Below are 16,984 nucleotides of genomic sequence, written 5' to 3'. Positions count from 1 at the left end.
AAGATACTTCATACAAATAGAAATGAAAAAAAATCTGGGTAGCAATACTTATACCAGACTAAATAGGCTTTTCTGTATTAAGAGATGATGAAGGACATTTCATAATGATAAAGGGATCAATCCAACAAAAAGGGATCAATCCTTTGCAAACATTTATGCACCCAACGTAGGAGCACCTAAATATATAAAGCAAATACTGATGGACGTAAGGGGAGAGATCAACAGTAATACACTCATAGTAGGGACTTCAATACCCCATTGAGATCAATGGACAGACCTTCCAGACAGAAAATAAAAAACAGTGGCCTTAAATGACACACTAGATCAGATAGATTTAACTGATATTTTTTGAGCATTTCACCCCACAGCAGTAGAATGTACATTCTTTTCAAGTGCACATGGAACATTTTCCAAGATAGACCACATGTTAGGCCACAAAACAAGTCTCGATAAATTTAAGAAGACTGAAATTATATCAAGCGTCTTCTCCGACTACAATGGTATGAAACTAGAAATCAATTACAAGAAAAAAAAAAACCTGAAAAACACACAAACACATGGAGGCTAAATAGCATGCTAGTAAACAGTGAATGCGTTAACAATGAGATCAAGGAAAAAAAATCAAAAGATACCTTGAGACAAATGAAAATGAAAACACAATGACCTTAAATCTATGGGACATGGTGAAAGCAGTCCTAAGAGGAAATTCATAGCAATGCAAGCCTATCTTGAGAAACAAGAAAAATCTCAAATAAACAATCTAAACATAACCTAAAGGAACTAGAAAAAGAACAACAAACAAAGCCCAAAGTGAGTAGAAGAGAGGAAATAATAAAGATCAGAATGCAAATAAATGAAAGTCTAAAAACAAGAAAAAAACACATAAAAGATCAGTGGAACCAAGAGCTGGTTCTTTGAAAAGATAAACCAAATTGATAAAACCTTAACCAAACTGATCAAGAAAAAAAGAGAGAAGACTCAAATAAATAAAATCAGGAATAAAAGAGGATAAGAGACAATTGACACCACAGAAATACAAAGGATGATAAAAAATATTATGAACAATTATATGCCAACAAATTGAACAATCTGGAAGAATGGATAATTTTCTAGACGCATACAATTTCCACGGCTGAATCAAGAAGAAACAGAAAATCTGACAGGCTGATTGCTACTAATGAAATCAAATCAGTAATCAAAAAGCCCCCAACAAACAAAAGCCCTGGACCAGATGGCCTCACAGGTGAATCTAACCAAACATTCAAAAAAAAATTTAACACATATTCTTCTCCAACTATTCCAAAAAATTCAAGAGGTGAGAAGGCTCCCAACCTCAGTCTACAAGGCCACCATTACCCTGATTCCAAAGCCAGACAAAGACGTTACAAAAAAAGAAAATTATAGGCCTATATCCCTGATGAACATAGATGCAAAATTCCCCAACAAGATATTAGCAAACTGGATTCAGCAATACATTGAAAAGATCATACACCATGATAAAGTAGGACTTATTCCTGGGATACAAAGTTGGTTCAATAGCCACAAATCAATTAACGTGATACACCACATAAACAAAATGAAAGATAAAAATCATATGATCATATCAATAGATGCAGAAAAAGCATTTTGACAAAATCAAACACTCAGTTATGATAAAAGCTCTTGGCATATTGGAATAGAGGGAACATACCGCAACATATTAAAGGCATACGTGACAAACCCATAGCTAACATCATATTCAATGGTGGAAAGCTAAGAGCATTTTCCTTAAGATCAGGATCAACACAAAGATGTCTATTTTCACGACTTTATTCAACATAGTATTTTAAGTTTTAGCCACAACAATTAGAAAGAAAAAATAAATAAAAGACATTCAAATTGGAAAGAAAAAAGTGAAACTGTCATTATTTGCAGATGACATGACACTATATAGAGAGAACCCTAAAGATTTCCCCCAAATCTATTAGAATTGATAAGTGAATTCAGTAAAGTAGAAGAAAACAAAATTAATATTCAGAAAATCAGTTGCATTTTTATACACAAATTACAAACTATCAGAAAGAAAACAATCCCATTTACAATTGTATACAAAAAAATACCTAGGAATAAATTTATCCAAGAAGGTAAAAGACCTATACTTGGAAAACAGTGAGACATTGACAAAAGAAAGTGAAGAAGATACAAATAAATGGAAGCATATATCGTGCTCATATATAGGAAGAATTAACAGTGTTACAATGTCCATACTACCCAAAGCAATTTATAGATTCATGTAATCTCTATTAAAATACAATGACATTTTTCACAGAACTAGAATAAATAATTCTAAATCTTATAGGGAACCACAAAAGACCCTAAATAGCCATAGCAATCTTGAGAAAAAAGAACAAAGTTGGAGGTAGCTCACTACCAGATATCAAACTATACAACAAGGCTATAGTAATCAAAACAGCATGGTACTGGCATAAAAACAGACACACAGATCAATGGAACAGAATCGAGAGCCCAGAAATAAACCCACATCTGTGTGTTCAATTAATCTGTAACAAAGGAGGAAAGAATAAACAATGGGGTAAAGACAGTCTACTTAATAAATGGTGTTGGGAAAACTGGACAGATATATGCAAAAAAAAAAAAAAAATGAAACTAGACCACCATTTTATACCACATACAAGAATAAACTCAAATGTATTAAAGACTTAAGTGAAAGACCCGAAACCATAAAACTCTTATAAGAAAAAATAGACAATAAACTCTCTGACATTGCTCTTAGTAATATTTTTTTCTGATATATCTCTTTGGGCGAGGGAAACAAAAAAAAAACAAACAAATGGGACTACATGAAACTATAACTTTTTTGCAGAGCAAAAGAAACCATCAACAAAATGGGGGGACAACGTACTAATTCATTTTTTTTTTTTTTTTTTTTTGCCAATGATACATCCGACTAGGGATTAATACCCCAAATTTACAAAGAACTCATACAACTCAACACCAAAAAAACCACACAATCCAATTGAAAAATGGGCAGAGGACCTGAATAGACATTTCACCAAAGAGGACATATATAATAGATAGCAAGTCTATTGTTTTGTTTTAGTAACTTTTAAATCTACTCAGGTTTTGATAATAAGTTATTTTCTAATTGTGTGTTTCAAATAAGTCCCAAATCATTAACATCAGGAAAAATGCCTAATGTCTTCGGTGTTTTAGCAGGAGATTTTTATAAATCAACCATATAATTATTATGTTCACAGTCTATGAGCATAAGAAACACAATAAACAAAGTTTTAATGACACTTTTGTCCCTTCCTTTTGCATAGGAATTACACTGTTCTATTTGAGACTCAGTATTTTTAAAGATTAAAACATGTTTTGTAAAATAAAATAGTTTATTTTTTTTTACTGTTATACCTTTAGTGTCTACTAGAACAATGCCAAAGTAGACATTCAATAAATATTTGTTGAGAGTGAATAAATGGATTGATGGACGGACGGAACTAGGAAGAGGTGATATTTGTAAACTAGACAGGCAATGTAAATGCTGTGGGTTTACTACTGTTGCCATTGTTTTTTAATGTGTAAAGTTACTCCCAGTTTTCTATGAACCACTTATATATTATTCCAGGGTAAACCACAAATTAGAAGACATTATGGCATTTTTAACTAAATTTAATAAAAAGGGAGATGGGGAATCTATTTTTAAAATCTGAGCTCAAAATTTAAAAATCCTGGATCATGTTGAACAATGGGCATCCGTGGCCCTCTGTCATTCCTAAGGCCCTCGTTGTTACTTGAGACACACGGTATCTTTCCCGGTGATTACCAGGTCCGGGAGAGTCTGGACTGTTTCATACACACTTCTACCTCCCAGCACCCATCACAGTGCCTGTCACACAGGAGGTACTAAATAAAGGCATGTTGACTAAGTTCACTTTATTTATAACATTTAAAAAAACTTTTAGCCTTTGTTCTTCTCAAAAACAGTTTTAGATACGTATTTATATTTTCAAATGAAAATTGCTTTCAGTATAGTGCCTTGCACATATCAGGCTCTTGATTAAAAAAATTGATATAAAATCACTTGAAACACAAATGCATTTTTGTTTTAAAAAGATTCATTCACTATCACAGCACACAGAGTAAAATATGTAGTCTCCTTCCGCTGTACCCCATTTTCACTCCCCAACCTACTGGCTACCGCTGCTATCAGTTTAATGCTCCTCCTTCTGGTCTTTTTAAAGCGCCTTGACATAAGTAGTAGGTGGGTGCACACACATGTTTTTATCCACATGGAGTCAGACAGGTATTGTTTTGTGGCGCGGTTCACCCTCCCCACTCCCTCCACCCCAACTCTGTACCCTGCCAAAACGCATATAGCTTTTCCTCCTTCTTCACCAGTTACTTGGAGGATACATCAAGTGGGTAAACCATAATTTATTGAGCAACACCCCTGATAATGAGCACTTAAGGTTGTCTCAAATTTTTTTTTTTTTTACTGTAACAAACATTATGACAACGAAGACCTTGCACATACATGTTAGTACACATGCAGTATTTCCAGGGGAAATTTTCTTGGAAGCGTGTATTTCTTTTTGGTGGACGCTGCCATATTTCCTTCTAAGAAATCTTGATCAATGAACACTCCTACCCAGTCTAGCCCTTGTCCTTCTGTCCACCCCCGAGTGACAGGAAACAAGGTAACTCAGGGCTAGGCTAAATGAGACTCCGATTTTCCCCAGACTCAACATTCAAAGATAAAAACACTTCAGGATTTAGGGCTCTGAGAGGCTCAAGCCTACACTTCAGCGCCATTTAGTCTAATCATTGCAGATTCAACGGGAGTTGTCAGTTAACCTGATAATCTGATTGTTATTTGCAACATTTTTAGTAGGGAACAAATGTTATGGTTTTACCAACTTAAAAACAAACTTTTGAATCATAACAAACATTTATTTAACTCCAGCATATATCAGGGGGTGCAAGTAAGTGCCTAGGAGATGAAATGATTTCTGCCCTCAATAAACTCATGATCAAGAAGATAGTTAATAAATATTAATATTTCTAGGTATCTCATATAACTAATTATTTCAGCTTCCTCAATATTTGGTTCAAATCACAACCTCTATTAAAGGTGTTTTTATCCAAACCTGAGCAAAAGTCAAAGTTCTCACAACAGGCCACAGGCTTAACACGATGCAGCCTCCTCTTCCTCCCTCTTCCCTGTCAGACTCCCCTGGCTCACTCCTCTTCTGCCACCCTGGTCTCCATGTGATTCTTAAAACAAGCCAGGCGCCTCCAGCCTTAGGGCTTAGCGCCCCTGCCCTGGTGATTTCTCTTCCTGAACTGCTTTCTCCCCAGAGTTCCCATCCCTTACATCAAGTTTTTATTTAGATGTCTCCTCAACGCAACCCCTGAGGAGCCTGTTTGAAATTGGCAACTGCTTCCCCACGCCATTTTCCCTGACCAATTTTCTATAGCACTTACCACTTTCTAACATACGATACTTGTAATAAGACTTATTGTGTTTATTTATCATCTTTCTTTCCCCTCATCATCCCCACTGACCTGTAGCTCCAAAATCATTTTTAATATTTTGTTCATTACCTAGTAAACATCTGTTCAATGAAGACAACCATTTCCTGGGGTAGTTGCTAGTACTTTGAATCCGCAAAACTAAATTAACAGCACCACCTTGTGTTCTTGGAGGGGTGTGCTGATAGCTCAGATTTATGTGCATTAGCTGTGAGAGAAGCAGCACTGGTTGAATCAATTCTGTTACTTTGTTTTTCACTGCCTTCTGTGGTTTTGTAAAAATTTCAATGTTTGCAATGATTAAACAGTATGGGACATATTGACTTCTCTAAGAGCGGCCTCTTCTCCACTGACTTGCCTGTTGCTCCCCAGAATTCTTATGGGGTTAGGAGTGTCATAAGGTCTTATGTCTTTTAAAGGTAGGGCATCTCCCCCTCCCGACTGTCAACCCCCCCACCCCAAAGAAACAGGGTAATAGCCTTTGCTGTTTTGGTACCTACACCTGTCCTCCAGAATATCAAAATACATATTTATTGATTTCAAAATTTTTGTTTAGGCCATAAAAGCCCTTAAGTGAAAGTGACAAACACTAGCAAGGGTAACGATAATATTGTTTAAAACAGTATCAGGATTCTCTAAGATAATGAGCACAATCTTCTGATTTAGAAAACACTGGTTTCTTTAGATACGATAAAAAGTGACAACATGAAAGTTGCCTTAAAAGCACTAAAATACTTAATATTTAACAGTAAATAATGAAAAGACTAATTAGGTACTTTTTGATGAATGCTTATCATGCCCAGCACTATTCTGAAAGCTCATTAATCATCTTCACAACTTTATAACGTAGGTTATCTATATTAAGCCTCATTTTTCAGATGACAAAATGGAGACACAGAGAAATTAAGTAACTTGACTAAAATCACAGAACTAGGAAAAACTAGAGCCTGGACTCAAAGCTGGCTAGGATGGATCCACAGTCCATGTCCATGAGCTCAGGCCCATGCTTTCATCCCATTTCATCCAGAAATGAGAACGATGCTGCTTTGTTTCAAAGTTCTTGGCCTGGCCAAAGAAATTAACTTACTAATGTCCTCTTTTTCCAAAAAGGAATCCAGGCAACCATAAAACAAACAGTAGGATATACAACTATTCTAGGCATAAAGTTTTATTTTTTATAGGCAAGAAAGTAGAAGCTACAGAACTTACCTTGCATTCTAAGGATGCTGTGGCAAAGAGCAAAAGCAACACTTAACATCAAGGTCAAAGGCAGAGGATGGTGTGCAGCGGCACAATGAAGAATCAGGTGGTTCTTGCTGCCCATCTGTTATGAGGGGCGGCCTGCGGGGTCTCTGGTCCCGCTGCCCACATAAGAACGCAGGACATGGTGAGGCCAAAAAGGAACACCCACGGAGCCATAGATAGGGGAGTCTCATACCACTATATTCTCGCTGGCTGCTGGGTTGGAGACACAGGAAGCAGGAGCCACATGATCCGCAACCTGCCGTCCACTTCTCTGCCAACCAACCAACCTCTCTTGCTGGCAGCTATCTGCCCTGCGAACTGCAATCCGTTCTTGCCAGCTCAGCCACCATCTTCTTGCTAGGCCCCATTTTCTATTAGCGTAGCCACGGCAGTTATATTAGTGGCCAATGGCTCACTGTTAAAAGCTGACGGCCAACTAGCCACAGCTGATGGCCATCCAATCACAGCTGATGGCCATTTACTACCCCAGTGAGCACCTTTCCACGTGAGGGCAAGAGCCTGGAAACTGCACTCCCGGCTCTGTCCCCACATCATCCATCTCTTTTTGCAACCTACTCCTCAGAGCTGTTGATCCCACCCTCCAATCGCCCAAAGCCTTTCCCACTCTAACACTGGTGGTAATGTTTTACCACCAGTGGATGGAAGCGACTCAGTTTCCCAAATTACCAATTAATATGCTCATTTCTTGAATTGGGTTCCTCTCACCTGGATGTTAAGAAAACACGAATTGTCTGTTAAAGTGAGTCCATTAAGGAGTGATTGATCAGGTAACACCCAGAATTATTTGCATTGTATACTATATACTCTTAAAAGGAGTATGAAATCCCCAGAATTTCAGATTGATTGGATCTTTCTGGGGATATTTGTGAATAGGAGGCATCCCAGGCTCTCCAGGTGAACCTGGAAATGATGCCCCTCTCACCATCCTTAGCTGGAACCTAGGACTCCTTTTCTAAATGTTTACTTGACTCTTTAAATTTTCTAACGTACAAGGTTATCTGGGAAAAGGAAATGGTTATTCTCCATTTTGGAGAGTTTTTCCAACATGTGCTTTGAGGATTATTTGCTTTGGAGTCACTTGGGGAGACTTACACCCCACTTCTGACCTACAACATCAGAATCTTCCAGCTGGGCACAGAGACCTGTATTTTAACAACCCTCCCTATATAACTTGTATGTGTGCATGAGTTTGCTAACTACTAACCTAGGGCGATAATTTTGAAAAGCAAAGCATCAGCGTCATTTGAGTTGTTGGATTCTTTCCTATTATAGACCACAGACCAGAACTTCAAGTGGTATCATGTAAAAACCTAATTATAAGAAGATCAAATATAATTTTAGGAGACTAATAATTAACAAACCTATTTACAGGATTGTATGTCCTTTTGTTATAAATTATATGTGTGAAACATCTCCATGAATTATATGTATGAAACGTCTCAAAGAATTCTTTGGTGGATATCATTTAATCCTGCCTTGCTTTCCATAAAATTAACCAGCTGGCCAAAGTTTTTACTGTGCTTCCCACACGTGAGTCTCCAGTAACCCCTGAGGCATTCTCTCTGAACAAAATGAACAAGACTCATTTCCTGTATAAAAGGAACTGAGTTTGGTCAACTGCACAGAACTTAGGCTGATTAAACTTAAATTGGTTATCAAAGAAAACTGTAATTTAGAGATGTTTTAAAATAGGAAATATAAACATCTTTTTGGATGAGCAGAGGATACAGCAGCTTAAAGATAAAGAATCCAAATAGAAGGCCTTTTATGATTTTTTTCTAGTTTTATAATTTGACGAAACCACCTCTCCACTGAATTCAATGTCTTGTTTGTTTGTTTCACTGTTTAATCAGTTGAGCCTGATAAGAATTCCTTACCCCTCTCTGATAACATAAAAGCCTCTTGAGAATCTTTTACAAAATTAGTTTAGATGAACATAACATACAAAAAAGGCAAATTATTTAACTTGATAATGCCCCACCCAAATAATTCAGATACCTACCAGCATTTTTCACTGGAATTATTTGGTTTGGCCAAGTTAACTGGCCAAATCCCTTCAGTTACACTTCTTTCTTACATTTTGTTTTCACTTGTCACTTACTCCTGCTTTTTATCAATTGCCACTGCCTCTCCTATTCACTTACAATCTAAATCACAGTTCAACCAAGAAGGTCACTTACCTTGAATGTCTTCCTTCTTTAGAGCCAGGTTGCATGCCAGTTAAAAAAGAAATATCAAAGGACAGGCTTGGGCGGCTGGGATCTAAGCAGCTGGGAACCAGTAACACTAGGCAACAACTAACTCCAAAACCACCTTTGCAAAACTAGAGATCTCTTCTAGACGGTGACCAGTGGATCATCTATGGGGAGAGCTTCTATTTAAAGCTTATAACTCTAAGGATGATTCTGTGAAACTAGACTGCAAGTCTGCCCGGTAAAGCTTTCAAAACCCGATTTTATCTTTGTTCAAGAGATCATGGGAAAATCTAGAATTTTAGTTGAAAATATGTAACTTTCATTCCCATTACTGTATTTGGATTTGTTCCGCTATCTGAATTCATCCCACTGTATCAGTGGAAACAGGCAACTAGTAATTTTTACTCGGCATGTCTTATATTTCTTGAATGAAAACGGGATGGATTGGTGGGATTAGTGGCGAGATTTTTTAGAAGACTATAGTGATGGTGTCATTTTCTCTGTATACGAATGAAAGCTTTTAATAAGTCCAGAGAAATAAACGAGCAGGCAGAGCGAGATTGGGGAAGACGGACAGAGAGGTGGCAGCTCTACTCCACACCAGAGTCTAGAAGCAGAGCTTCATGCACGTTTCTCTATTGTAAAATTAGACTGAAGAAACTATTTACCGTCTTCTAGCACTTTTTGACCAAACAGAAATGCTAATCAGTTACCACCATCATTAACCAGTGATTTAATTTTAAAAGATGTTTTCCTTTGTGATTTAAAAGAAATATGGAAGTCCAAATTGTGGCATATCACTTTCAGGGCCAGGTAAAAACTGATACATTGGCAACAAATCACGTTTTAAACTGAATAGACTGATATCCAGGTGTTCAGAAAAATAATTTCGAGTCTAATGCCCACGAATTTACCGGCAAGCCCTGTTACTGTCACAATTTCGCATCTCACAGACATGGGAGTTAGCCAGCACCATTTTGCTGGACAGGGGGCGACCGGACGCCTCGGCAGGGTTGAGAAAGTCACAATTTGAAAAACTAAAGAAAGGCGCCGGCAGTAAGGCCTCTTCCATGATCTTTGACGAAAAATGCTGAGAGGGAAGTAAAACCGCCGCAAATCCCCCAGTGTGGTCCTCCCTCGAGGTGCCGGTTCCCGGAGACAGACGAGGAGATGGGAGACGGTCCCCTGTGATTTACATCCGAACGCGCGCGCGCACGGTACGCGCCCGCGGGGCTTAGGCGGCGCCGCCTCCTCCGCCTCCCAGGCCCGCGCTCGCCGCAGAGTCCTGCGAAGCGAAGGACCGCCCAGCCCGTCCCACCACGCTGACGGGCGTCGCAGCGCGCCAACGAGCGCGCCGGGAGGCGGGGCAGGGAGGCTGAGGGGGCGGGATTTCCCGCCCGGCCGCTCAGCGCCTGGCGAGGGCGGAGCCGACAGGGAAGGCTGCGGCGCCTGCGATTGAGGGTGGGTGGGGGTTAGCTGCTGCGGGCGGGTCGGCGTGGAGAGCTGTGGGAGGCCTCCGCATCTCCTGCCGCCGCCCTCCCTCTGCCACGATGCCGGGGATCGACAAGCTGCCCATCGAGGAGACGCTGGAGGACAGCCCGCAGGTGAGGTGCGGGCGGCGGCGGGCCGATCACGGGCCTGGCGCCGCCGTGGCCGCAGGGGCCCGCCCCGGCCCAGGTGGGCGCCGCCGCCCGATGCTCCCTGTCTTCGCGGGCCGCGCCCGGAGCCGCGGAGGCCAGGTCGCCCGCCCGCGGCCCGCGTGGGCCTGCGCCGCTAGGCCGAGAGCTGCGCGCTGGGTGTGCGACGTCGGCGGGCGGCCTCCGAGCCGCCGCCACCTTCCCTCGTGTGCCCGGCGGTCGCGTACGCGCACGGGGCTGCCTTTTATTTGACAAGAGGTGTGTTTTTGTCGTCCTGATGTGAGGTGGTAAATCCCGATCCTGTAATTTTCTTCCCGAAAACCTCTTCGGAAAAAATGCAGGAGAAAGCACCCAGGAGACTTACTTAGATATTTCCGAGCAAGCTAAGGAAGAAAATGGATAGTTTTCGTAGGGAGATGCTGAGAAACTGTTCATTTGCCCGTGCGGAGAGTCATCGGCGAAGCCCGTCTGGGATCTTGGCGCCCCCTCGCGGAGTGTGCCCAGCATCGCGTCGGTGATGGTGGCCGCTGTCACTCGAGCTCTGCGCGGCGTGGGACGGCGCCTTCGCGGCTCCACCGCTCCTCGCAGGCTCGGCCCTGATAAACTCATCAACATAGAAGCCCTGTGTTCTGTGTTGTGTGCGTTGGGGATAATGCCGATGAGATTGCTTTGCCTTCAAACGATCTAGGAAAACATAACCATTTGTAGTATTTGTAGTACTGAAGAACGAAACCAGCTATACTAAAAACATGGTGGGACTGTAACTTGCATAAAGAAACTTCATCCTTAAGTCTTACACAATAATCTAAGATTTACGACCATGGTGCTGGTTGGCTACCACTTAGAATGAAGAAAATGATCTGAAATGTTCCTTTGTAACTACAGTTGCATGTATCGCGTGCGTCTTGATAGTTTAATATGGGCCCAAAAGAACAGGAGGAAGGGGCTGGCAAGGTCCCTTTCCTGGGTGGCACGTCTGCCATGGATTTTGTGCCAATTTCAATTGCCAAGTTGAAATTGGGCTCTGATTGTGGAATTGATTTGTTTTTTTTCATGCTGAAAGTTATCTTCACAAAGCAGTTGCCTGCTGGTAATGTACTCTTATCAGCCTATACTGACACAAAGAGAAACCCACATCTTGGCTTGACTGCCAAAATTGCCGATTCGAATTCTTAATGATATTTTGGTATAAAGTTATAAGTTATATTTGTTTCAAACGTTTTGCAAAAGTTTGTGGGATGTATTTATTAGTCAGCTGCACGTTGTCCTTTTTTTTTTATTATCTAAGATTCAATAGGTTGGTTGCCTTACCTTTCTTCTCTTATCTGGCCTTGTTTTCATAGCCCATAAAGACTATACACAGTTCAAAATGGGTTGTACAGTGTCCTGGCCATGACTTGTGAGGAGGGCATAATCTCTTGACTCATCTAATTTCTTGAACTTTACACACAATTATTTTACAACGTGAGCATTAGTTTTTTCTTTCTTTTTTATTTTTACAAGCATGTGCCATAGTAGCATTACTGTGGTATTTAATGAAATAGCCACATTGATATTTCAATTTCTAGAAGTAATAATTTTGAGTAGACGATATTTTATTTGGGAAAATTAGTTGGGGACAACTAGGATTTAGAAAGGGAAGAAACTTGGCAGTAATTCTTAGGGAGAACCTGTGGCAGTATGGAAAGCCCTGGATCTGGGACTCAGGATATAAGGGTTTTATTTTATTTTTATGTTTTTCAAGGTTTTAAAGTTTTTTTTTTTTTTTTTTTAAACATTTTTTATTGGGGAAGGGGAACAGGACTTTATTGGGGAACAGTATGTACTTCCAGGCCTTTTTTCCAAGTCAAGTTGTTGTCCTTTCAATCTTAGTTGTGGAGGGTCCTGTTTAGCTTCAAGTTGTTGTCCTTTCAGTCTTAGTTGTGGAGGGCGCAGCTCAGCTCCAGGTCCAGTTGCCAATTTCTAGTTGCAGGGGGCACAGCCCACCATCCCTTGCAGGAGTCGAACCAGCAAACTTGTGGTTGAGAGCCCACTGGCCCATATGGGAATCGAACCAGCAGCCTTCAGAGTTAGGAACATGGAGCTCTAACCGCCTGAGCCACCGGGCCGGCCCCCGGTTTTAAAGTTTTTTTCCCCAAATTTTATTTTATTTTTTTAAATTAGTTTCAGGTGTAGATTGGGGGAGGGGCGTTATCACTTTGTGAGGACATAAGGGTTTTAATCTTCACTGCTACTTAGTCTCTTCTGCTTTAGGGCAAGTCACTCCTCAGAACTACAGCTGTTATGGGTAGTGTTTTTATTCTTGTACCTGATTATAAAAATAATTTGCTTCAGAAAAACTGGAAGCATAGAAAGGAAAGCAGTTACCTGCCATGCATCCAGCAGCAAACCCTGTTAAGTTTGCTTTCTTTTTCCAGTTTTTTTCCTCCTACACATTTTAATGTAATTTAGATTACATTGCGCACCCAATTTTTATTTGGCTTTAACTTCATGTTATAGCTTAAATATCTTCACATGTTATTACTACATTCTGAATAAAAGAATTTAAAGACTGCATGTTTCCTTAACTGACTTAACAGTTGTCCTATTGACTTAGAATTTTCCCCAAATTTTCCTTTTATATATAGGGTTGAGATTTATGCTTTTGGGCACAAATATTTGTTCTCGTTTGGACTGTTTAGGATAGAGTCACAAGAAGTCAAGTAACAAAGAGTATGGAAACTTTTAGAGCTCCTGATGTACATGAATTTTTATTAGATCATTTGATTCTAATAGTTTTTTTTTTTTGATCCTAATCATTTTTACATAGCCTGTGTAAAAACGTTAGAGCTTGGGAGTCATGAAAAAAGTATCCTGAATTCCAGTAATCTTTTTTCAGTTTTGATTTATAAGTATTAAAATAGGGGGGAATTTGCAAGTTCAAATCCAGCTGATCAAAGATAAACCTGTTTAAAATTATCTTGCCCAAACCACACCATTCTGCATAGATCGTTTGTTGAGGCAAAAAAATCTTAAGACTACACTAGATACTTTGTCCATGCTTATGAATTGTTTTGAAAATCAGAACCAAAATGAAACTTCCTAATTAGTAGGAGCAGATACTATCTTTAAAAGAATAAGTGATTTTATGTGTAGACAAATATCAATACTTCATCCATGCTAGAACTGGGAAGACAAACTCCAATCCCAAATGGAGGCTTCTTTCTTTGGCATAATATGAAATAATCATAGATTATGACACACTTTTTTCCCCCCACATTTTAAACGTCTCTGTTACTGAGATGCCCCTTACAGTTGCCAGTGTTCTACTTGTAACTGCCTGAAATGTACACTCTTGGTTATTTCTCCTAGTGGCATGACCGACCAAGTGCCACTCAGTGTTCTGGCCAACAAATCAATTTAACAACCACTTGAAAGATTATCAGCCCTGTTTGTTGTCTGAAAATGTTCCTTTGACATCTGGTGAGATGAAGCAAGTGCCACCATCAAAACTTGCTGAATGGGTATCTAATGGCAATGGTTCATAAGAAAATATTGGTGACAGAAGTGGAGCACTTCTAAGAAATATTTGTCACCTCATGGCACAGAATAATATTGGATGAGAAAACATGGATATTGATGACTCTTGTATGAAAAAGTGACTCAAAAATTGAACTCGGAAGAAATTGTAGGATTATGTTAAATTTATACCTCTTGGGTTTTCATTTTTATGTTTATATGAACTTTACATATAAAATTCTGTCGAGGTCTGTTTCCATAAATTTAAAGTAAAAATTTTAAGACATAACAAAACCTTAAATCATAGCTTAATTGCTAGCATTGTTTGGTTTTATTAGTATAAAAATGGTGAAGCTCACAGTGGATGCCATCATAGATTCAATGAGATGGTACTACATCGATTGTATTTTTGTAAACTGCTAACTTGAAACAGTCATTATACAATGTTGAACTTGATATTATTAGTTTTAAATAGGGAACCTGTTTCAACCCTGTTTAATTTAAGATGATCTTTTGAATTTAATTCCACTACAGGTTTTTGCATAAACGTAATCTTTAAATTAGAATGATAATTTTTTGGGGGAAAAATAAAACTAAATGGCAGATTTTTCTTAAGAATGGCACTAGCCAAACAAGATTTCTTGATGCTTTCTTTTTCATGTCTTAAAATAACAGTGGGGAATGGGAGTGGGACACTAGAGCTGAAAATTAAAAGGTTCTGTCAGATCTAAATCTCTGGGGCATGGGAAGTAGAGAACTGAGAACATGGATTTCATATAGTGGCATAAAGAATTTGTGCTTTTTTTTTTTTAAACCATATTGACTTAGCTTCCTCTTTTTAAAAGAGGAAGCTAAGGAGTAGGTTGATTTTTGAAAACTAGCTTTTAAGGTTGAAGCATATTTCTGATCCTTTTTATTGACAGTCTTAACATTACAAGGTTTTTTCCCCTTAAGATAATTTTTACATGCTCATTAAAAAAAAAAGCCTAACAATCTAGAAATGTAAGAAGAAAAAGAAGAAAAAATACCCCTCAATTTTGCACTCAGAAGAACCATATTTACCGTTTTATAGGCCGTGTTGGGGAAGAGCACTATGGTATTCTGTTGGGTTAGGATGGGGAGAGGTATGTCACTACTAGAAGTTACCATGGAGAAAAAAAATCATGCTAAGTTATTCTGAAATAAGACATTTAAAATAAACGTGGAATATGTTAATTTAGACCTGAACATTTCTGTTGATTTGTTCTTAGTTTAATTACAGACTTTTTTTTTTTTTTTTTTTTTTTTTTTGGTTGAGAGCCCACTGGCCCATGTGGGAATCGAACCGGCAGCCTTCGGAGTCAGGAGCATGGAGCTCCAACCGCCTGCGCCTCCCGGCCGGCCCAATTACAGACTTTTTAATTCATAAAAATAGACCTTTGTTTTTCCTTCTAAAATTTGTGTGATGTATTTGGAAAATCCCTGTTTTAATGAAATGAAATTAAGAACAAAGAATCCTGATATCTTGGCATTGCTATCAAAAGAGAGAAAATAGATTAAAATTTAGAATAATTACAGCACTAATATCCTAGGATTTTTCCTTTAGAAAAAAAAAATCCATCTGAATTATACAATGGTTAACATAAACTTACTGCTTTTGTTTTATACAGACAAGATCTTTACTGGGTGTATTTGAAGAAGATGCTACAGCTATTTCCAACTACATGAACCAGTTATATCAAGCTATGCATCGGATTTATGATGCACAGGTAAAAAGCATGAAGGCTGACTCAAATGTTATTTGAAAATTAATCTTTAAGCCCATGAGGACAAAGAGAGTGTCTTTCCTGGTGCCTAGTCCTATCTGGGGCTCACAGTAATAAATATTTGTTGAATTGATGAAAGAACATTAAGTATTTTGTATTACAGAGCTCACATTTCAATTACTAATGTATAGTTCCTAGTACTGGAAAAGTGATGAAGATTGAAGCATCTGCCTCTCTTACCCAAACCCAGTGAGGGCTTTCTGATTAAAGCTTACTAATAGTGATCTTTGCCTAAGGTTTGACCAAAAACCCCATACTGTCACCCATATTTTCCCTAATCCTGCTTTTAATCTTATGAAATACACCCCTTTTGAGAGGAGGATTTGAAAAATAGTTTGCCTCTGTCTAGTTAGTAGAAGATAATAAAAATTAGATGTAGCTCTGGGGCACAAAAGGTGAATTTAAGAAGATAGGTGTGATTAGATTTTTTGTTGTTGAACAAGAATAAGATTTGAGGGTATGTTTATGTAACTTAATTATAAGCCTTAACAACAACCTGGGTTTCCTAATAACCTTTCTTTGGGATTAATTGAGTGTACATGTTTCATCTTTTTCCCCTTCTAAATTTTTTCTCCTTTATGGAATTTTCCTTAAGTACTTAAAAGTTGTGACAGCTTTTTGTTTGTTTTCCTGTGATAAGTCTGTCAAGATTTGGTTTCTGACCTCAGAGATTAATATGTAAAATAAATGTTATTTTTGTCATTATATTCATTACTGAAAAAAAAAAACAACCCTTTAAATTAAAATGTATTTCCTTCATATGTCTATGTTGTTATATTTTATGATTAGGTTGATCACATTTTGGTTGTATATTATTAGTAGTAAAATGCTTATCATGGTCCACTAATAGCATCTAGAGAGGGATAATCAGTCTTCAGTTTGGAGTCTCTTTTAAGATTTTTCTGAGATATGTACAGTTTACTTCTAGCTTTAAAGTTTTAACAGTATTTCAATGCTTAGATTTTATTAGTTAAAAAAAGCACATACCTGAAACACTGCTGAATTTTTTGATGGTGTATATTTCATGGTTTGAGTTTCCCTTTGAAGT

The 16,984-nt window shown here is 38.6% G+C and overlaps 2 protein-coding genes across 3 annotated transcripts in view; one reads left to right on the top strand and one right to left on the bottom strand.

The window, feature by feature from the left end:
- HESX1 (HESX homeobox 1) overlaps positions 1 to 10,283 on the bottom strand; it is a 15,788-nt gene extending 5,505 nt beyond the window's left edge. The window contains exon 1 of the mRNA XM_081072627.1: positions 8,982 to 10,283. The gene's annotated coding sequence lies outside the window, so the exon portion shown is untranslated. The remainder of the gene's footprint in view (positions 1 to 8,981) is intronic.
- Positions 10,284 to 10,421: 138 nt separating this feature from the next.
- APPL1 (adaptor protein, phosphotyrosine interacting with PH domain and leucine zipper 1) overlaps positions 10,422 to 16,984 on the top strand; it is a 34,031-nt gene continuing 27,468 nt past the window's right edge. Inside the window, exons 1-2 of one of the 2 annotated variants that reach the window (XM_081072625.1) lie at positions 10,422 to 10,600; positions 15,781 to 15,879. In XM_081072625.1, coding sequence (XP_080928751.1) covers positions 10,547 to 10,600; positions 15,781 to 15,879 — 153 coding nt within the window. In that variant the 5' untranslated portion in view covers positions 10,422 to 10,546. The remainder of the gene's footprint in view (positions 10,601 to 15,780; positions 15,880 to 16,984) is intronic. The other variant, XM_081072626.1, reaches the window with a different exon arrangement.

The sequence above is a fragment of the Rhinolophus hipposideros genome (genome assembly GCF_964194185.1).
Source record: "Rhinolophus hipposideros genome assembly, chromosome: 14".
NCBI classification, from domain to species: Eukaryota; Metazoa; Chordata; class Mammalia; order Chiroptera; family Rhinolophidae; genus Rhinolophus; species Rhinolophus hipposideros.
This window is presented reverse-complemented; position numbering and strand designations above follow the sequence as displayed.